We start from the raw sequence: 22,963 nt of genomic DNA, 5'->3' as shown, positions 1-22,963 counted from the left end.
CAACGCAGAGTGCATCCGCCTTCTTTCCTCCGCGGCACTTCGCCTCGTTTCTTCATCCCCACTTCCCCTCAATGTTACGGACACATTGCTCTAGATGGTGGTACTTTGCAGCGTGCTGAGCTCGCTCCTTCATCCTTTCCCCGGCGCGCCATTCTCTTCGCCTCCAGGCGCCTTCCTCGTACGCTTGCTTCGCGCCCTCAGCTAGACACCGCCGATTTGAAGAGATGGCCAGTTACGCTTGCGCGTAAAAGTGAAAGGTACAGCTACGTATTTGTCAGGTACGGCAATAAAACAATTTTTGGCTGAGAGAGGAAGGGAAGATTTAAGGACAGGAAAAGCGGGGAGCTAAGCCGGAATACCGCGTCTCTGGCCGGCTACGCCCCGCTAGGGTAAATGCGAAGGGGAAAACACAGGGAAGACATAGCGCATTGTGGTGTCGTCTCCCTTCTGTCCTTGTTCTATGGCGCTAAATATGCTTTCCAAATCAGTTTCCCAACACGCCACACAGATGCCAAAGCAGGAAAATGACTCAGTTATGTCCTTGTCCTGTGCAAATGATCAAAATTAATGAAACCTGAAAAAAATCCGTAAGCTTAATGATGAAATAACAAAACCAGAAAGACATGCACTTATGAGAGGGATGTGTTGCCAATGAAGCCACGTCAAACATTTTTGTTCGATGTGATTTCTTTTGTTCATTGCCCACCCAAATAGTGCGATATAAGGCTTGAAAGCTTTATCTCCCTATAAAAAAAAACATCTGCAAATTGTCGTATAAGGAATTGCAATAAATAAATTCTGAGAACAATTACCCCCACAAATATGAAACACAAGAACCATTAACGCGAGCGAACATGTTTTATCTCGTTTCCGTCATGCTTTTGTTCTTATCATCTTTTGACCGTGCGGAACCCCGACCGAGTTTGTTTTGTAGCATAGGGATTGCGACGGGAGGTCATTGAAGTCACTTTCTGCTGATTTGTAGCACAAGCTGTGACTGTGGACTTTACTATTCTACATTATTTTTGTATACAAGGAAGGCTCAGTTGCAGCTCTTGAAACGACCAGAGCATCGTTCTGTAACGCAAACGGGATGATCGCAAAGCTTACGGCTCATGTATGTGACCTTGAGACCTTGTGTGCCCTCTACTAAAGCATACCTTTCAAGCATTCGTGCAAGGCAAAGCAAGGATCGAAAGAAGGGCGATATCTAAAAGTGTTTCTGTGCAGTGCAGAGCTTGGCTCAATATTACTGGAGTCATCATCGCTACTATTCTCAACGCACTTGATGGTCCACTCATGCAGCCGGGTCTGTCGTGAGCTGTGAGTTTGCGTATTGATTGCCACCAAACTCGCATTATCTCCACCTTTGCGCTTTGGAGTTACCAGCATATATAAGAGAGCTACAGAGCAACAACTTCGACAGGGCCAGAAAACCTGCAGAGCTTAAGCATGTCCAAAATGTCTTGCATCCTCCAGCTGCGAGCACCCTCAGACACATAATAAATTTATAATAATCGACAAAGTTAAAGAGCAAACAAATACTGTACCATTCAGGAAAATTCATGCAATGTGTGGAACTGGTATACTTTGAGTTACGGTTTCATGCACGCGGAGTGCTCGCCACTCTCGCAGTATCCCTTAACCCTTTACTGCAGAATGTTTTGTTTCCTCAAAATATTTTCATGGAGTTGTAGGGAAGAATAACAGTAGCTGTACTGTCATGGAAACTAACTTTAGCGAATTTCTCTTTTTTGAATGTGCAGAAAAAGCATATGTTGCGCATTTGCAACACCGTGCAAGTAAAGAAGAAGTTGAATGTGAAAGACAGACTTAGTGCGATTCATACTCGGATGTTTATTTGCACGTGACAATCATTGGTGCACCTATAATTTAGTGTGGAACAAAAAGAAGCAATTGTACTTGCTTGTGCACCACAGGTGGTTCCCACACTTCGTGCAATACGTGGTGCAGATTCCCGTGCATCCAGGAAGCAATGCAGTGTTTTCGCGTTATTGTCAAAATTTGGCACATAGAAGCACAGACGTAAGGCTGTGCCCGTGAAGACGCGACACGGCAGCGTGCAGGTGCACCGCATCCGTTTGAAAAAAAAAAATCGACCAGAAAACAATTTGCACGCATATTGAATCGAAACGAATTTACACTCGTGGTTGTCGGCACTCCTGTAATGGTCCCTGCGTTCACTATCAGGAGGAATTGCTGAGCCATAAAAGTGTTTAGAAGCCATTTAACTTTTCCGAAGAAAATAAACCATGTACACGTTGTTGCATTTGCGCAACATAGCAACGTTCCGCAACCAGGAACAAAATATTTCGAGATAAGAATGTTTTTTTTTTAATTTACAGCGTCAGGAGGATGTGCAGCAAGAATTTTGGGGGGGGCTTTGGCTTATGGAGAAATACATTTACAAGTGGCAAATTATCCATACCATTGCTCGCGGGCGCGCGCTGACTCCACCACGTTTGTTTTGGTAGAAGATGCGAAGGATGAGCACAGATGGCAGCACAAAGGGGCGCGTTTATTAGACGAATGTTGCGGAAATGCAACAACGCCTTCAGGCAGCTTTAAACGGACTTCGCTTCTGGGTTTCACGCCGTTCATCGGAATGTTGCGTAAGTGCAACAAGGTGCAGTGAAGGGTTAAAGAGCCCCTCACCAGGCCACAGTTCATTTCGGTTATACGCTGGAAGTTGTTACGTGCCCTCTAGGGAGCGTGCTGCCGGAATAATTTTTCACACTGGCTCAGTAATCGCCGAGATACAAATATTTCAGTGCCGGGAACCCATGATTTGCGGCGGCGAAGGCCACTGTCAATGCGTTTGGTCAAGAGAAACGCTCTCTCCGCTTGCCTCGTCTAGCCTACGCAAGCGAAATTCCTTTCCTGCGTTCTCCCACACGGGAGCTCCAGTATCGCGTGACGCATACGCCCCGGGACCCGCCTTCACTATTCTTTCCTCGCTTTATTTGCCACGCGGCGTACCTCTGCTGATGGCGTCGCGCGCGAGCTGCTGCGTTTTTCTCGTTTCGCGCAGCGCACAATTGTGCGCGCTGCGCGCTAGTACACCTGACTAGCCGTACAAGTGAGCGCTACGCGAATATCAAGGCAGACCCGAGTGGATCACAGAACAGGATAGCACGCTGGAACAAGGTGGAAAATGACACAGTTTCGATGTCCGCGCGTGCGACAGCACGACGTGGAGCAACGAAACGGAAGTACATCTCTCTTGTGGCACTGCGAAGCAAAACAGAGACACGCAGAGATTCGGCTTGTGTCTCCTATTATTTCTCTGAACTTTAATTCGTCTATTGGAGCAGCAGATTACCCAAAAACCAGATGTTGCCTTGAACAATTATCCTAGTGTCGCGGGTCATTATGAGCGACGTCATAACACAGACACTTGTGCGTAGGCGCACGTGTACGTCACCCTTCCGATTGGAGCGCGGCGCCCGCGAGTAGAAGCGCAAACGGCGTTCTGTTTGAAATGTCAGCTCTTTCCGCGGTGCGATATAACACTTAGCAGACTCGATGGTTAGCACGCATTGTATACGCACTGCGCTTGTCAGCTCAAAATGATCAGAGCTGGTGAGCAGCTCCTTAAAATAAACAAAGCAGGGATGTAATTTTTTCTGTAAAATGTTCTGCAATATATGACGCAAAAATGAAAATAGACTTTCTTTGAAATTTCGCTTCATACGTTTCAATTTCGTTGCGACTCTGGAAAGTCACACAATTATGATTGGTTTTCACTTTATGACATTGTGCGCATAACCGTAATTTTTTTCTAACTTTCTGTACTGTACGGTTCCTTTGTTAGGTACCCGTTACTCAACATGTGGCTTCATTTTAAAAGTGCTTCCCAGAAGCGGCATACCTCCGACAGCGTAGACGAGCATGAGGAAAGTGAATCCTCCAGATTGCGTCTTGGCAAACAAGGAGACGACGTAGGTGAATAATATTCCAGGTCCCGAGAACGCCACGAGCACCACCAGCAGAGAGACTGCGAAACACGAGCCCTTATAGCATGAGCATGTGCACCGGTGTGGCAGTGCAACAGCGCAAGCATCCGTGATAGGTATGCCGTTGCGTTCTTCGATCTACCAAAACTTAACATGTCCTCACAGAGAAGGTGTCCTTAGGCGTATTTCTGATTGACAAGTTGACTCTAGCTGTACGACATGGTGCAGGCTTTCTATGTGGTAACACTTTGCGTGCAATGCATGCAAAGGCCTGTCAATATCACGCTGTCGCCAACGATGGCCATTTGCCAGTGTCTTGTTTGGTAACCATGGTCATCAACTGTCGCTCTCAGCGTGGGAGGCGCCATATTTAAGCATTTTCTGGGAGACGCTTATTTGAAGCCCGACAGCGGTTTCGGAACGGGGCTTTTACCCCGTCTGTTCTGAAACGTTAGTTACTTGGACTACTCTTCCTTTCCTTGCCGCAACAGTCACAGCCTAATAACAGTGTCATGCCCCAACGAGCTAATTCTAACGTTCGAGTGCTGTAAAAACTGACTTTATCTGTGTATTCGTAAGTTATTGTTATTAAGACGGGCATAGGATTGGGCTTGTCGGTAAAATATGCTTTCAAGTTTAAATAATAGCGCAAGGACGTTAGCGCTCTGTTCTCTCTTCTGTCCCCTCTGCTAGCTGTCCTTGCCATATTATGCAAAGTTCTGTGGAAAGGGAGGAAATACCATGGCGTTTTGGAAATTCACCTAGAAGTGAAGCAAGGAATACCTGCTGTTTCCATTGTCGCTTAAGGGAATAGAAAGACGACTGACACGCCGTGGTGGCGTAATGGCTTTGACGTAGCACTGCTAAGCATGAGGTCACGGGATCAAATCCCGGCTGCAGCAGCCGCATGTCGATGGCGGCGAAATGCAAAAACGTCTGTGTGCCGTGCATTGGGTGCACGTTAGAAAACCTCATGTGTTGCAAATTAAGCCAGAGTCCTCCGCTACGGCGCGTCTAATCAGGTCGTGATTTTGGCATACAAAGCCCCGGAATTTAAATTTGATTCATTCCCAATTCCGGAGAATTGGTGTACCACATCTTCGTTTTTGTGAAATGCAAAGGCCTGCCTTTGAACATGCCTGGGGTACACAGAATAGTAGATACTTAAGTTTATCTTTCAGTGCTTTGGTATAGCTGGCGCGGAAGTCACGGTGAATCTTCCTTTCGGGGGCTTTCTTTTTCTCTTTTTGGCGGCAAACAAGAACCACACATGGCCTATATGGCTTAAGTGTATTATCGGTCATTTCCATCCATCCTCCTCAGCTCGATTAAACTTAGGTTATTATCGGCGCACAATCAACAACAACAACAACAAAAAAAAACTGATGACCACACGAATGCCAATGACACAAAAGGCAGTTCGTGCAGTTACGCGGTTCACGTAAAGCAAACTCCCCCCCCCCACAACCCCCTCCATGTTGTAATTTTTGGTAAGAGTTGAAACGGCTTTTCATCACAAGCTCGTACTCAGAACGTACACTTCGTGACAAGCAATAATGGCTGGTAAAAAGAGACCAGCGCGCCGATGGAGGCCCACGCGAACAGGTAGACGAAAAAGTCGAACACCCAGTTGGCCGCCCAATAGACGGCCCCCGAGACGCCTGTCATCAACTGCAGATCCTTGGCGCCGCTGGTTCGCTCGGCTATCGGTAGCAGAACGAGGGTGGCCATGAGGAGTGCAGCTCCCAGGGGCACCAGGAAGGTGCGCAGGAGCGTCGTCACGAAGCTCCGCCTGAGAATGGCGCGAAAGTGTTGATCATAATGTCACGTTGTAGTGACGGTCTAGAACACAGGAGCAAAACTGTAAATGGTGAAACTAATTCTTTATTGGGGCAACCTGTGCCAAGAAGAGCAAGCTACACTCTAAGCGCAATGATAGTGGCGAACACTGTTCGCGATTGTCGAAGCATCTATAGTCGAAATCTGATGTGCCAGTTAAGGACGTCGGCTTTTATAAATGAGTCATCGATGGCTCCACAGTAATCACTGGTGCTCACGTGTCTTACCAGAAAGTTCTGCACAATTCGTGTCGCACATGCACTCAGATTACACAAGCTTCCGTGACACAGAGAGAAGATCGAACCATCAATAACATTCGAGAAACTTCCGATAAATACGGTCGCCTCCCGCGCTAAGCGATAGCATTTCTTAAGGCTGTTCCACATGGCGCGATTGGGGCGAGAAAAATCGCTCTGCCACGCACGTCGCAGAGCGACTTTCGCTGATAGCTTTCACATGTGTTTGCTTCAGCGCGATATCTGTCGCAGCGATGCGCAAGTTTGCCTCCTGCTCATCAAGTATCCATGCCTGCATAGTTAAATAAAAAAACGCGGAAACTTGCCAAATATTCCAATTTCCCTATTTTTATTCGATAACAGATCAGGTAAACCATTTTTAACGTGAAAAAGTGATCTGATTTAACGACAGCTTACAGATACGGTGAATGAGGTGCTGCACAACACCGAAAGTATGAGCATGCGTTTTGAGCGGCGGCACTGGGGTGGTTCCGTTTAGGACACTCTAGTTTCGTTGTTACTATGGGACCCACAGCTATTTTTTCTCGATGAATATTTGCTTTTGCAGATGAACAAGCTACTATTGAGTGTGCATGTATAAGTAGCTGGCGCCATTTGTAGCGCTGAAGAGGTTGACGACGGTGGCGATCAAGTGGGTACGTGCCTTAAGTAGGTAGGTGCCTTAAGTGGGTATGCGCCATGGGAAAGAGCCTACAGGCGGTAAAAAGCGGTCACTATAAAAATACAAAGAAGTACGCTTGTCAATGCCCCTCTCTCATAGAGCATCGTGCCGATCTTAAAAACATAACAGGAGGGAGAAAAACAAAAGGGCACTTAATAAACAAAAGTAAAAAAAAACAAAGAAACAAAATCTAAAGTAACGCAGTCCAAAAAAAAAGAAAGTACAAAGTTCAGCTATGCAAATTCTCAAAGTTAGTTAGCGCTGGTGCCAGAGGCTAAAGTCGCACAACATGGACTCTTTCATGTCGTGAGTGGCGCCGCTGTGATGGTGAAGTGCCATCTGGCACGACTTCATAGTCGACTGCGCCAATTCGTCGGATGAACTTGTAGGGCCCGAACCAGCGTCACAAAATTTCTTGCTGTCCTCATAGGCGTATCGGGGTCCAAACCGAAACATGATCGCCAGGCTCGTATTGTCTTTGAAGATTGTAGTGCTGGCTGTCGGTCCTCTGCTGATTCTTGATGCGCAGACGGGCGAGATGTAGGGCTTCTTCGGCGTTCTAGAGACATCGAGACTCTCTGAGCCGGTGACGTGCGGCAGCATAGCGTCGACAGTCGGAGTTGGGTTCCTTCCGTAAACCAGCTTGAACGGCCTTATTTGAGTTGTTTCTTGCAGAGTGCTGTGTTATAAGTGAAGGTTATGTTCGGCAGGACCGCATCCCACGTCTTGTGCTTAACGTCGACGTACATTACTAGCATGTCGGCGAGGTTCTTTTTCAGGCGCTCCCAAAGACCATTCGTCTGCGCGTAGTAGGCAGTTGTCCTCCTGTGGCTTGTCTGGCTTTACTGCAGAATGAATAGGCTGATGTCTGCTGTAAAGGCGGTACCTGTGTCGGTGATGAAGACTTCTAGGCCACCAGGTCGCAGCAGGATGTTCTCGACAAAGAATTTCGCCACTTCGGCTGTACTACATTTCGGCAGACATTTCGTTTCAGCGAAGCGGGTGAGGTAGGCCGTCGCCACGACTATCCACTTATTTCCGGATGTTGACTTCGGAAAGTGCCCCAACAATTCATCCCGATCTGCTTAAATGGTCGGTAAGGAGGCTCGATCGGCTGTAGTAATCCCGCTGGCCTTGTCATCTTTGATTTTGGCGGCAGGATTTTATGCCAAACATCTGTTGTTCACCACCGTATAAACACTGGAGACACGAATCCTATTCGTCGGCGTCCGTATCGGGTATCGCATGCTGAACGTGGAGTCATCCAATTAAAGTGGATAAAATGCTCCGCAAAGGGGTCATCGAGCCATCAGCCAGGCCTTGGGCCTCGTCTGTTGTGCTTGTGAAAAAGAAAGATGGTACCTGGCGTTTTTGCGTCGACTGTCGCTACTTAAACAATATCACGCGAAAAGACGTCTACCCACTACCACGCGTCGATTACGCCTTAAATTGCTTGCACGAAGCTAAATACTTCTCGTTCATCGATCTTCGATGCGGCGAGAAGACGCGCTTCATCATGCCGGATGGCTTATATCAGTTCAAAGTCATGCCCTTTGGCTTATATAACGCTCCTGCGACATATGAACGTATGATGGGCTCTCTTCTGCGAGGCTACAAATGGACCACCTGTCTCTGTTACCTTGACGACGTTATTGTTTTTCCCCCACGTTCGGCAGCCACCTTACCCGACTCGCTGCCATCCTTGCACTCTTCCGAAAATCCGGCCTCCGACGGAACTCCACGAAGTGTCAATTTGGGCACCGTCAGATCACCTCGTTGAGAACCCTGGTTGACGCATCCGGTGTTCAACCAGACCCGGAAAAAGTTCGCGCCGTACGCAGTTTTGCTGTACCACGGTCTGCTTTTGACGTGCGCTGCTTCGTCGGCCTGTGTTCTTACTTTCGCCGTTTCGTCAAAAACTTCGCCGATCTTGCTCGGCCTTTGAGAAGTCTTCTAAACCAGACAGAACATGCCATTCTCATGGGGCCCGGAGGAGGCTCATGCGTTCGCCGCTTTCATCGGGTTTCTGACCACCCCTCCCATACTTGCCCACTTGGACCCATTTCCACCAACTGAACTAACATTGACGCAAGCGGCCATGGCATAGGCGCTGTCCTCGTCCAACAGAATGGTACAGAGTGCGTTATAGCTTACGCCAGCCGCCTGTTGTCACCTGCCGAGAGAACTTACTCCATCACCGAGCGGGAGTGCGTGGCTATAGTTTGGGCTGTCGCCAAGTTCCGGCCATATTTGGACGGTCGGGCGTTTTCGGTCGTTACAGACCCCCATGCACGCTGCTGGCTGTCTTCCCTCTGAGACCCGACGGGAGGTTTGGTCGCTGGGCTTTGCGGCTCCAGGAATTTTCATTTATTGTCAGTTACAAGAATGGACGCCTCCACAAGGACGCTGACTGCCTCTCTCGTCACCCCGTGGATCTCCCTGATCCTGTTGCGCATGATCCGATGACCTGCGTGATGGCTTTTACTGACATGACCGACAGGCGTGCTGAACAACGCCATTAATCCTTGCAGTCCATCTTTGCCGGAGTGCAATCTGGCAACGCTGACGGTACGTGCCGCATGTTTGTGCTGCACGAAGGCTGCCTCTACCGCCACAACATCAGCCCTGACGGCCCTGACTTCCTCCTTGTCGTTCCTCGTCATCAACGATCCATGCTGCGCCACGAGCTTCACACCACACCAGTCGTTCACACCACACCAGTCGTTGTGGTGTGAACTTCTCCTCTTGTCCTTTGTGTTTTTGACTGGTTTTTTTTCGTTCAAGTATGTGCCAACTGGCCCAGATTTCAACCCTTCTCCATGAATGCACTTTCTGTGTGCTGCTCTTCAAAGTGGCTTTCGCGACAACGCTCGAGTGAGCTGCGTAATGAATGCACGGAGTACCAACGAACCACTCGCCAACTTGGGTCTCTGGGTATGTGTCACTGAGTGTGCGTCCGAACGAGGGAACAGTTTTCAGCCTTCGCCGGCACCAGCACGCCATGCTTTCAAAAATTAAATTATGGGGTTTTACGTGCCAAACCCAATGTCTGACTACGACTCACACTGTAGTGCAGGACTTCAGAAATTTCGTCCTGCGGTTCTTTAACATGCACCTAAATCTAAGTACACGAGCGTTCTCGCATTTCGCCCCCATCGAAATGCGGTCGCCGTGGCCGGGATTCAATTCCGCGGCCTCGTGCTAAGCAGCTCAACACCATCGCCACTGAGCATCCCCGGCGGGTACGCGCCATGCTTCCGATATCGAAAGCCACGCGCGGGCTTCTCTTGACCGGCCACTATAGGGCACAGCGTGCGCAAAAAGAAGCGCGAGTGAGGTGCGAGGTTGCCGTCTTACGCGTTTTTCAGCGTTTGCCACGCACCGGAGCGCCATGTGTTTTGGAGGCCATGCGCAGGCTTCGCTGCAGCTGATCGAGATGGGGCCGAGTGTTCATGGGGAAGCGCGAAAGAGGAGTCCCGCTGCATTACAAGCCTCGTCCACAACTGGTTTCAGCGGCGGCAATTATGTCGCATTCATTCAGTCACAACGCATCACCGTCGACAGTCATCGTGAGATGGGTTCTGCCTCTGTTCATGTAGTTTCGCCTTTCAACGCGTTCATCGCGCCTCTCAGAGCCTATGCGTTGCATTCTTGCTTGGAGTGTGCAAACCAAAACTGCGCAACGCAGGTCGCATATGCATGCCCTACGAAAATAAGCAGAAATGTTATCGAGAAGTTGAATCTCAGGACTTGGTCCCAGGCGCTGCTTCTTTCATTCGACGCAGCTATCAGAAAAAATTTCGGACTATCACGAGTTGCGCCCGTTTTCTCTCGTTCCAGTTCTGAGAATATGTATGTAAGTGGAGGAGCATTTTACTGCTTAAGGGTGCAAGCACAGCGTATTAATGTGAGCAACGGTACCACGCAACTAGGCCCACTTCATCTCCATTCATAGTGAATAAACGCACGATGATTAAATGCCAAAGGAAAATATAGAAAAGCAACACACAGCCATTCTTCATGCGTGCTGAAGCAGCGACAGCTTGGAAAGCTTTGGGACAGTTGTCTATCTCCTTGGTGCATGGTTGTGTAGATTGGCAGTAGCAGTATTACAGTGCACTGTAGTAATGTGCACTGACGTCGATATTGCATGCTGTTTTGTTTCCCATTCTACAAAGCCTGCTTCGATAAACTCTGTAGAGTGGTCCTGACTTTTCAGCGAACACATTACTATAATAAATGTTGCATGTGAAAGCTTATACTGAGGTGTGGGAACGCAGTTTGCTTTTTTTCGTATGAACCAAAATACAATTTTTGTGAACATCGTCGTCCTGTACTGTCGGAAGTATCTTATTTTTTCTTGGCATGGAAGAAATATCAGAACAGATGGGTGCCTCCACAATCCTTCAGGTTCGTTTTATTTAATTTTAGAAGCTATGTTCTAGCCACTAAATGGCTGGAAACGCTTAAACATTTGCCAGTATATATATATATATATATATATATATATATATATATATATATATATATTCGCAGGCTAGATGGACACCTTTTCTAGCAAGTTTTCGTGGCCTAGCTAATTTCCCATTTACATAGCGCAAATGTAATCATAAAGCTATAACGTAGTGAAACTCAAAACTTTTTGGGGCGAGGGGGGATGGGGCGGATGTATTCTACTGCTCAGAATAAAAACACAACATAAATAAATGTCAAGTGAATGCTACTGTTAGTTTCTTACAGCAACACCCGGTCCCTAACTTCGTCTGCCTTGCCACTGTCGGTAGCATTCCAGTTTCATTTTATATCCTCATTTCGGTGTTCCCTAAAAAACAGACCTAGGGTGTTGCCAGTGCTGTCACACATTCCTGACTTCGCATGCAGTAGCGAAGTGAGAAGGCAGCGCAGAACAAGTGTCATAACAGCAGCTGTGCGGGTAGCTAGCGAGCTGTGTCCTAGAGTGAGCAAGTTCGTTTTCCCGTGTCTTTGGACAATAATGCAGCTCATCGGAAGTAAATAGATAGTGCTTGGCGTATCGATTGTGTCCTATTGCGTGGGACCTTCAAGAGGTAATATCCGGCATTCGGTAGAGGCAATCGATTTTAGGAACAGGATTTTCACAGAAAACAGCAAGTACTGGGCCAGTGTCTTAGTGCAAATAAGCGCTAGAAAGCTCAAAGCACTTTTCGTCAAGACAGCAGCTGAGTAGTAATTCACAGTGAAAATTGAGTCCTATATTTTTCAGAGCATTTCACTGGAAAAAAAACAAATATCGCGTTTCGTATTGCGTCTGCAATATTATGATTCAAGCTCCTAAATGTTCCGCGTCTATGAAACTCGAAAACATGGGGAAATATTTGGGATAACGTGATGCGCAGAAACACTCACTTGAGATACTCGGTGAACTCTTCATCTGCATCCTCAGTGCGGTTCGAGCGCGTCTCGCTGACATCGCGGATCACAGCCCGGGCGACAATGCGCGCCCGCTGGTCGCCCGTCAGCAGGCGCAGTGCCGCCGTCGACGACACCGCGAGTGCGAGCTCGCGACTCAGTGTAGCGTAAGGGTTGTGCCACGCCTCCACGCTGCGGTTGGCAGCCATTGGAGAAAAATGTGAAAATGATGAGAAGAGGGAAGTCAGTCTTAACGCGCGGGCTGTGGCTTACGGCTAAATCTCCCACAGCCTGTCGATACCAGGACGGCAAAGGAGGCGACAAATGGAGACGCGCTCGCCTCCGTTCTTCGCCACTTCCGCTGTCTTTTGTCCAAGTCTGCGCTGTCAATGATCAAGGGTAGCTCACAGCATGCCCAATATAGGCTAAATATATAGCAATGCCTGCCGTGTATATAGCCTTTACGGAAAGTGAACCGTGCTGACGACTTTTCTATCACCACATCTCATCTTGACTGCAAGTTCAGCCATACCTTGGCGGTCTTCTGAGGATTAGCGTTCATAACCTTCGTGGTATTCGTTATTGATCTAGCGAGGTGAAGGCCTAGCCACCAGTGTGAAACCGCCGCTACAGTAAACTACAAACAGATCGCCATCTTAGTGGTTTGTACTGGCATAACTTCAGTCACCTGTCAGCATATATATTCTTCGTAGCTTGGGCAGTTTGCTGCTTGTAAATATTTCAACACATATCGACTCACACCAATAGGATAACCCGTCAGGACAATGAAGTTTCCAAGGCTTGAACGCATTAACCATTGTCACCCATGCGGCTCTGCTTTGCAAGCGGGCCTTCATGCATCTGAAACGCTTATAGAGTTCACTGACGACCGCGGTAGAACGGTCTCGTAAATATTTCTAGGCTCACAATGGTGCGCAACCCAGAAAGCGAGGGAGCTGACTTAATTGAAGACTTAAGTTCAATATGGCAGGTAAGGGAGGTAATGCAGTAGGGAAGAGAAATATTTAGTCGAGATGCCGGTCCAGGACTAGCGTGTCAACTACTCGACCTGAGTCAGGGTGTATGTGAGGTAGAAAGCTGAATAAAACTATCCTGCTTGCAGTCTCGCAAAGTGTGGGTATTGTCAGGCATGCCGCCGCGTCTAGCTCGTGTGGGAGAACCAAGCTTGCCAGCTTTCCGTAGTAGAGTATAAGAGCTGTAACCAGGGAGCGCGTTTGGGCTCGCCTCTCGCGAACTGCCTCTTGAGACGTAAACGCGCGAGGTTGACTTTGGCAAGCGGCGAAGTTGAAACGAAATTTGACGAGTTGTATTGTTATGGTCGAGCGGACCGAGGGATACAAGTTCCGAGCCGTTCAAAAGGTCTAGCCAATACAGAGAAGGTCCCGGAAATATAAAGCATTTGCTGACGTGTAATACACTGTTTTCTTGTACCCTGGAGTGACCAGCAATCGACTTGACACGCAATCTAAATGCGGCTGTGTACAGAAATATTTCTCCCGAGGATGCTTAGCAGGTTGGATAAGCGGTCGCGAGAATGCGGTGCACAGCCTAAGTTCATATGCAGTTCTTATTGGCCAGGCACATAATTTGGTACGACAGCAGCCTCCACAACGGCCTTCAGTTCCGCAGTGCGTCGTGACGGGATGTGCTAGTGGCAGCAAAGGGTGGCAGGAGCGCTAAGGTGAGGGACCACATGCGGCTAATTCCTGCTATCTACATGTGGGTGCACTTGGCTTTAGGAACCATTCGCCCGTGGCCTCGTCGAGATGCAGAGTTTGAGCTTGTTCCAATCTCTGATGGGTGTCGGAGCTCATGTGCCATGCCCAGCAATTAGAAAGGCTTCCGTGTGTCTTGGCTATTCCAGAACTAGGCGGTGCTCCGGGAGCTCCAATAGTCGAGACAGGGACACCTCGCCGGCATCACTCTGTTGAGTGAGGCTGACGGAAGCGGACGTGCCTTCCAGAGGAACTATGGCCGTAAGTTTTCGAGTTGCTTATTCAGCCAATTAGCTCTGTACTGGAGAAGAACGAGCAGTAGGTACTGCTTGAGGAAGACGACGACAACGAGCTTGATCGAAGCCGTGTGCCTGCATTGCCTGAGCTGTGTGACCTTTCGTTGCGGGCTGTGTTACTCTCTGAGAACTTCAATAATTGCTCCAGATTTTGTAGATGTGCTGGGTCCTTTACCGACCTGGAATTCCGCCGCCAGACGCTCCTTTCCGTTTCTGCCGTGCCTGAGGACGCTGGGCAGCCCGCTCCTGCCCAGGCATCACCTATCGTTTGCTCCCGTTCTCTACGTCAACTAGATCATCCAGTCTTCAGTGGCACCGATGATCATGACCTCCGCCTGTAGCTGTGCGCTAAACGCCCAAAAAGCGGCTTTTACACGTCGCGTCCTGCAGCTATGAACAGCAATCCTCGAAGGTGCTTCAGCGCGCCTCCACAACCCCTGTGCCTGGCTCAGCCTTGTGCACCCCATCCTGGGCCCCCTGTTCAAAATCCGTGGCGTACCCAAGACAACCGGCCCATCTGTTACGCGTGTGGCTTTGCTGGCCACGTGGCACGATTCTGCCGCTGGCGGACCTGGTACCCACTCAATACTGCGAGACCACAAGGGAATATGCTCCTCACTCCCAGTCCCGGTATGTTCTACTAGTTCCGCCATTCGCTTCATCCTCTTCTCTTCCCAAAAACTTCAGCACTCGTCCGTCTCCATGTCCCCGTCGACGTTCGCCGTACCCCATTAACCGCCGCCCTCCTCTTGTGGAGGAAAACTAAAAGGCGCTGTTCCGTAGGCAATAACTGCGATCTCATCGAACTGCTCAAGCTCTCGTTTATTACCTGTGAACGTCATTGAACTCTACGCCGAAGGTATCGCCGGTCACGCACTTGTCAACACGGGTGTCGCAGTGTCAGTGACTGCCGGCCAGCTTCGCCATACGCTCCGAAAAGTAGCGACGCCGTTTTCTGCCATTTCGCTACGTACAGCAAGTGCTGAGCCAATTCAGCCTTTAGGAACATGCACCATGATGGATGCGACTCTAGGATGGGACTTACTCTCATGTCATCACGCAGTTATTGATTGTGCCCGTGCAGAAGTAGCGCTGGCTCCATTTTGCGGCCGTCTTTGTGAAGATTTGCCTCTATCTTCTGCTCGAATTATTGTAGCCACTGACACAGATATTCCTCCTTTCTCTTCCACCTTTGTGCCCGTTCACTATGCTGCTTTCTACGATTCTACATTTCTATTCACACCGTCTAAACTTGCACCACGCCGTCATACCTTCCTGCTTTTCCTTTGCTCTCCTTGCCATTCACCAGTGCTCCAGCTCATTTTACGTTCTGAATCTGTGTTCGTGCCCTTCAAGCTTGCACCATGGCGAGTGCCACGGTTCTGCTGACGAATTTGACGTGAGCTCTGTCCACGACGTGTCTGACGACTCGACTTCTCTTCAGGTTATTGACGCCGTAGCTCTTACTGTATCTGCGTCTGAGCTGGCATGTGACAGAACGTTTGCTCAGTCTATTGATCCCAACCTCACTCTGAGTCAGCGTGCGCAGATAGTCGACTTCCTTAAACGATTTCGTACTTCTTTTGATCTTGAACAACAATGTTCAGGCCATACATCCACAGTCGTTCATCACATCGACACCGGCAGCTATACGCCACTACGCCAGCGTCCATACCGTGTGTCCGCAACGGAGCGCCGTGAAGTCGACGAGCACGTTGGAGCACGTGCTCCAACGCGGCATGATATAACCTTCACACAATGCGTAAGCCTCACCAGTAGTGCTGGTCAAAAAGAAAAAAATGGGCCATTTCGTTTTTGTGTGGACTATAGACGACTCAACGCGATAACTCGGAAAGATGTCAATCCTTTTCCCCGCATCGACGACGCACTGGACTCCCTGCAAGGCAGTAAATTTTTTTCATCCTTCGACTTTCGACTTGGTTATGCGTCAGGCATAAGAGTATTCGTTACGCCTGACGGCTTATATAAATTTATTGTCATGCCCTTTGGCCTGTGTGATGCGCCTGCCACATTTGATCGAATGATGGATAACATCCTCCGGGGCCTCAAATGGCATACATGCCTGTGTTATCTCAATAACGTTGTCATTTTTCCCCGGACTTTTCACCTCATTCGACTCGAACGCCTCCTCACTTGCCTCGCCGATGCTGGACTCCAGCTCAACTTGAAGAAATGTCCCTTCGCCGCCCGCCAGGTAATCCTCGGCAATGTTGCTTCGAAAGATGGTGTGCTCCCAGATCCACCCTAACTCCAAGCCGTCGCTGAATTCTTACTGCCGAAGACCACAAAAGAACCGCAGCTTCATCAAATTGTGCTTATACTTTAGCTGTTCCATCCGTAACTTCGCTACCATAATTGCACATTTGACACAGCTTCTCGCGGATAGCCACGACCTCTCGGCCTGGCCGCCAGCTTGCAATGGCGCGTTCACTACGCTGCCTCGCCTTCTAACGTCACCCCTGGTTCTCCGACATTCCGACCTAGGTTCTCCGACAGAAACATACACGGATGCCAGTGGCGTCGGCATTGGCGCTACGCTAGCGCAACGAATGACTGGCTTCGATGAATACGTCGTTGCCTTCGCCAGCGGCACACTCGCGAAAGCGGAAACCAACTATTCCGTTGCGGAAAAAGAATGCTTGGCTATCATTTAGGCCACAACTAAATTCCATCCTTACCTCTACGGCAGCCCATTCGACGTAGCAACTGACCACCGTGCTCTCTGCTGGCTGTCGTCTCTGAAAAATCCTTCAGGTCACCTTGCTCGATGGGCGCTCCGCCTCCATATGTATGATATTCCAGTAGTGCATCGCCCTGGCCGTAAACATTCGGATGCGGATGTCCACTCTCGCTCCCCTGTGTCAGGCCAGTCCAAATATCCAAACGTACCAATATGCGAGCCCTACTTTCCACCACCAACATGATTTCGAAGCAGCAGAAGGATCGCTGGGTTGTTTCTACGCTGGCTTTTCTTTCACATCCATCAGCACCTTCTCCTGCATCGCGAAGCACACCACTTTTCTGTTCGTGACGGGCTTCTATACTGCCGCAACTACCGCTCCGACGGCCGCAAGTGGTTACTCGTGGTCCCTCAGAAATTACGTTTCGGACACATGTGCAGCATTTCACGACAAGCCTCCATGCGCGCATGTAGCAGTTCTAAAAACATACGTGCGCCTGCAACTCCGTTATTACTGGTGCGGAATGTACCAATTCGTCCGCCAATAAGTCCGCTCCTGCTTCACTTGCCAACGCCGCAAGAATACTCCTCGTTCCTCAGCTCCTCCACTGCAACCATTGCCTTGCTCAGCACGTGCTTTTGACTGCGTCGGCGTTGATCTTTATGGGCCCCTTCTGAGTACTTCAGACGGCAACCACTGGGTGATTGTGGCGACAGACCACCTTACGCGCTCCGCGGTAACTTGGCCTCTGCCCAACGCATATGCGCGTGATGTTGCCTGGTTCCTTCTGCTTAACCTCATACTTCACCATGGAGCCCTCACAGAATCGCTGAACGACAGTCTTTCTCTCTGACGTTATAGAAACCCTACACAAGCAATGATACTTAATTCACCGTTCTACTACTGTATACCACGCGCAAACTAATGGGATCTAACGGCACTCTTGGCGATATGTTAGCCATGAACGTAGCACCTGACCAGACGAATTGGGACCGCGCCCTGCCCTTCCATGATGTATGCTTGTAATACCACCACACAAACCACTACGGCATTTTCCCCGTTGTTTCTTCTTTACGGACGCGAGCCTTCCTGCACAATGGATACCATGTTTTCGTGTCACCCTGACAAAACTGAGGCTACTATCCTGTCCGAAGCTGCTGCACATGCGGAAGAGTGCGGAAAGGTCGTCCGTACATTTAGTTCGGAAGATCAGCAGCGACAGAATCACCATCGGGATATCCCTACTCCTCCTTCACCATACGCCCCTGACTCACTAGTCTGGCTTTGCGTTCATGCTGCCAGCCCTGGACTTTCATCCAAACTCGTTTCAAAACACCAGGATGCCTACTATGTAGTCAGAGAAACGTCTTCTGTGAACTATTTTGTAGAAACCATTGAGCCACATTCGGATAAGCGCCGCCGAGGACTCGAAATTGTGCACGTTCAGTAACTAAAGCCTTACTTCGATGCACCTGTGCTATTCTGCCCGTAGGTCGCCGGGAGGGGTCTTCTTCTCCGGCAAGATCATTTTACTGGAGAAGAAAGAGCAGTAGTCACTGCTTCGAGGGATACGACAACGACAAATTTGGCCGAAGCCGTGTGCCTGGACTGCCCGAGCTGTGTGGCCTCTCGTTGCGAGCTATGTAACTCTCTCGGAGCTTCATTAATTCCTCTAGAACACCATTCGACAGTTTTTAGATTTGTTTACTTGAATGAACAGTTTCATTTCTGCTCACTGATTTCATCATATTTCTCTTTTTATTATGTAGAAGTTAGTAGTGAAAATCTTTTTCTACGGCAGAGCTAGAATAGTATTATTGGAAAGATGGGGCACCGTGGTGTGGCTCTCATGGAGTGCGAACTTTCCTACCAACTGAAAAAAAAACGCATTGTGACAAAGGCAGAGGAGGCTGTGGGGGCATATTGTGCAGGCCTTGTCTGTATGCATGGCGTGATACGTTCGCAAATGGACGGTCCAGAGCAGGAGAGAGAACTGGTAGAGTTGCAGCTCGGCAAGCTAGTATGCTAATACAAAACGAAAATGTTCACTAACGTTTGGATTTATCTTACACCCACAACGGGAACATGATGCGCAGAGAGTCAATGGGTTGATGAATGTGGACGACGCAGTACCTTTAGAGGGCAACTTGGAAGATTATAGAGACATATCTGAACAGCAGCGGCAATGAAGCGACAAGAACTGCCCCAATGTTAATACCAAGAACTCCGGCAATATTATTTTTATTGAACAGACAGTAACCTCGGCGGTAATTATTCAACGAGTAATACCCATTGTAAGAAAATTAGGATCGTAAACGTATAAGTGCACAAAATGTCTTAATCAAATATTCTCCAATAAAATGTGATAAAGGAGTCGTGGAACTGAGGTAAAACATAGCACTTTGATGGTTATAATACATTGAGGCGGTGCGCGAAATTTGGAAACTGGTAATGATGCCCGCGCGAGGCCTTCGCAAATGCCATTCCGTGCCAAAAGTGGGAGGATCTGCATGTGAGGTTTCGAACTTCGCTAAAGGTTGGTGGGCCGCTTGGCATTACAGAGACCCACGTAAAACAACCACAGCAGTCAGAGAAGTGCAGATCAATATTAGTTTTGAAGAAACGCTCCAAAGCAGGGTTGAATTAGTGGGTGGCAGTACTGGAGAAATATCAAAACCTCAGAAGCATGCACATGGCAGAATGGGCAGCGTAAAAAGCGATCAAGAAAACTGGCGACGAAGTTGTAAACAGCAGAGAAGCGAGTCCCGTATAAAGGGTTAAATGAAACTTTGTTTTATAAAGATTATTCCGGTTAGGAGGAAATTTGGTAATTCCAAATGGAAGTAAGGAGTACTATCGCACACCTCGTCGAAACTTGAGAGTGATTAAGTTAACTTAAAATTATTCAGTGAACAAAAGGCATTCGTTAAACTACGGAAGACAACGACCTAACTACTGTTAAGAATGGCGAGCTACAAAGCAAGATTGCCACCCAATTGCGACAAGGGGGCAAGACGCGCATTCCGCACCCTCTCCGTCACTGCAGCTAGGAGGCGTTCGAAGAAGCGGCCTTTGTGCTGAAAACCGCCGCCTTCCTCCAGCCCCATCGACATTGTGACGGGACGAGTTCGGTGTGTGAACAATGGTTTCGGAGTTCCCCAACGTGGACCAGATATGACACGCATGGACAAGCTGCCGTGGGGAAGCCGTATTTTGGGGCTTCTCATGCTCGTCCAGACGCAAGACAACGAGCTACCCTCGATGGGCGCCGATACTTCCCGGAACGGCGCCCCTCCAACGCCGGCGTCGGGCATCAGAACGCGGTTGCCTTTGTGTACGTAAACTGATCTGTGGAGCAGCGGCGAGTTGGTGATGAGTAAACGAACAGTCGCCGCCTCGTATGGCCGGCGGACCGAGTGTATAAAAACTGTTGTTGTGCGAATGCTGGGGACACTTCTCTTGAGCAGTCATGTTAGACTGAGTCACTTCTCTCATGCAGTCATGTTGGACTGATACTCTTTTTCTCAAGCAGTCATGTTAAACTGATTTAATTTCTGTAAATAAACCCTTTTCCTCGTTCTCGATGAGAAGCAGTTCTTCACTTCATCAACGATCTCAGCGTAAATAAGTTAGACGACGGCATGGGCCAGCTACCTTCGAATTCATGCCGTACTCCAATCTTTGCAAAGGACCACGAGCGATGGCATTGAGCCCCCAATCCTGACAACTGGCTGACAGCGGTGGGATGGACTTTGCGACATGGTGCTGAATCTGCGGTGAGTGCTTGGTTTTTGCTTTGACTCTCTAGGCTTCATTTTGTGGTTGTTCTGTTTAGAACAGTAGGGAAGCTAGATTGTTGTGTGTTAGCTAGGTTGTGTTTTCCTAGCTAGATTTAGAGAGCAGAATCAAGGCAGTAAAGCAGCAGTCATGGAGTTAAGGACACTGCTGAGAGACGAGTTGTTGATTGTTGGTGAGGAACTGGGCCTAGATGTACGCAAGGAAATGCTCAAATCGGAATTATTGGAGCTAATTTCCAATCAGGCCAGTGAGGAAGATATTGAAATGGGATTGGAACTTCTCAAAAAGAGAGAGAAACGGGAAAGAGAAAGAGAAGAACGGGACCGAGAAGAACGGGAAAGAGAAAGAGAGGAACGCGATAAAGATCGCGAGTTAAGAAAAATGCAACTTGAACTTGAAAGCAGACGTTTGGAGTTGTCTCAAGGAAGTGAAGGCGCTCTGGGTCGATCAAGTGAGGCAGAATCGTACCGCATGGACAGGCTATTAAAGCCATTTGAGGTCGGGACCGACATAGGCTTATTCCTATGCAATTTTGAAAGGACTTGCGAAAAGATGAACTTCGGCCCGAGTACATGGCCACAGCGGTTGCTGTCTATGTTGCCGTGTGAGGCGGCGGAAGTAATCGCCAGATTGAGTGTGCAGGATGCATATGATTATGCAAAAGTTAAGGCTAGTCTCCTGAAGAAATACCGCCTTTCAGCCGAAGCTTTTCGGCAAAGGTTTAGGAGCACAGGCAAGAAAGATAGCGAGGGCTATCCGGAGTTTGCATATAGCTTAAAGGCCAACCTAGTCGAGTGGCTTAAAAGCGCGGAAGCGTAGGACAGCAGAGACATGATCATTGAATGCATGTGTCTAGAGCAGTTTTACAAAACCATCCCCCAAGCTGTGAAACTGTGGGTGCAAGACAGAGGTAATGTAAACACAGTGGAAAGGGCGGCTGAATTAGCCGCAGAGTACGCAACCCGTAGAAAGTTGAACGCCGAGGAGGGAAACTGGCACGGTCGAAATGGACCGCGGAAACCATTTCCGTTCAAAAAGGGTGCGCAAAGTAGACGATCAGAGCCTGTAGACATGGCGGAAAAGCCCGCAGAAAAGAGCGAGGAGAAACTTAACGGAGAAACCGCACAAAAAGAACAGAAAAGAAAATTCGAATCTGTTAGACCAATTCGCTGTTACAAATGCCACAAACTGGGACATATAGCTGTAAACTGCGAGAAGTCTAGCGTAGTTTTTTCCTACGTGGAGGAAAAAGATGAGAATATGGAACTTTTAAGTCCATATCTCCACGACCTGCAAGTTAATGGAAAACCATGCCGAGTGCTAAGAGACAGTGCCGCCACGCTGGACATTGTCCATCCGTCTTACGTGCTGGTAGATGACTTCACCGGAGAAGTAGCATGGATAAAACAGGTTGTAGAACACAGCGTGTGTCTGCCCATGGCCAAAGTCAAAATCAGTGGACCATTCGGGGAGCTAGAGACTGAGGCTGCAGTTTCCAAATTTTTGTCACTGCAGTATCTCTACATCTTTTCGAATCGTTCGAATCAGTTACTGCGTGACAGAGGGCTCAAACTGGGAGAGGGCATAGTACAGGTATTGACCCGAGGCCAAGCTCGTAAGATCGCGGCGCTTTCGGCTGAAAATGCTCAAGCTCCTCCAGTGGAAGCAGAAAAGGGGATTACTTCAATACCCGAATCCGAGCTAGGCCCGAGGGACAAAAGAACAGTTGAGGAGAGCCTGCCAGCTGACCAGCTCAATGAGAGCGTAGCACTAGAGTGTCAGAGTTCTAGCTTGCAGGAAGAGCAAGTAGACGCGCTCACAAGCGAGACAGGGTCGTTATTATCACCGGCCTCAAAGAACTTTGATCAACTCTTACGCGTGGATAGAGAGTCACTGGCAGCTCAGCAAAAGAATGATGAGAGCTTAGCTAAATTACGTGACACGGCTAAAGAAGACGTTGCTAGGCGCAACGTAACGATACATGAGAGAGGAGGATTGTTGTATCGGCATTACAGAGATCGAAAGGGTAGAATTTTAGATCAGTTAGTCATACCTACTAAGTATAGGGAGGACCTTTTGAGTCTTTGTCATGGAAATGGGTGGTCCGGCCAACTAGGCATAAACAAATCAAAGGAAAGATTGCTTATGGAATACTACTGGCCTGGCTGTTTCAAAGATGTAGAAAACTTTGTAAGATCATGCGACGCCTGCCAGCGTTCTGGTAAACCAGGAGAGACATGGAAGGCTCCACTGAAGGTAGCGCCCTTAATAACAGAGCCTTTCAGACGACTTGTAATAGACACGGTAGG

At 48.7% G+C, this 22,963-nt stretch overlaps 1 protein-coding gene across 1 annotated transcript in view; it reads right to left on the bottom strand.

The window, feature by feature from the left end:
• The window catches only part of LOC135916812 (phospholipid-transporting ATPase ABCA3-like), a 420,918-nt gene that overhangs the window by 168,368 nt on the left and 229,587 nt on the right, over positions 1-22,963 (bottom strand). Inside the window, exons 12-14 of the mRNA XM_065450250.2 lie at positions 12,120-12,314; positions 5,516-5,769; positions 3,893-4,018 (exon numbers count right to left, since the gene is read on the bottom strand). Coding sequence (XP_065306322.1) covers positions 3,893-4,018; positions 5,516-5,769; positions 12,120-12,314 — 575 coding nt within the window. The remainder of the gene's footprint in view (positions 1-3,892; positions 4,019-5,515; positions 5,770-12,119; positions 12,315-22,963) is intronic.

This window comes from Dermacentor albipictus, chromosome 1 (assembly GCF_038994185.2).
Source record: "Dermacentor albipictus isolate Rhodes 1998 colony chromosome 1, USDA_Dalb.pri_finalv2, whole genome shotgun sequence".
Lineage (NCBI taxonomy): Eukaryota > Metazoa > Arthropoda > Arachnida > Ixodida > Ixodidae > Dermacentor > Dermacentor albipictus.
The sequence above is the reverse complement of the archived record's forward strand: the minus strand, read 5'-3'. Positions and strand labels throughout refer to the sequence as shown.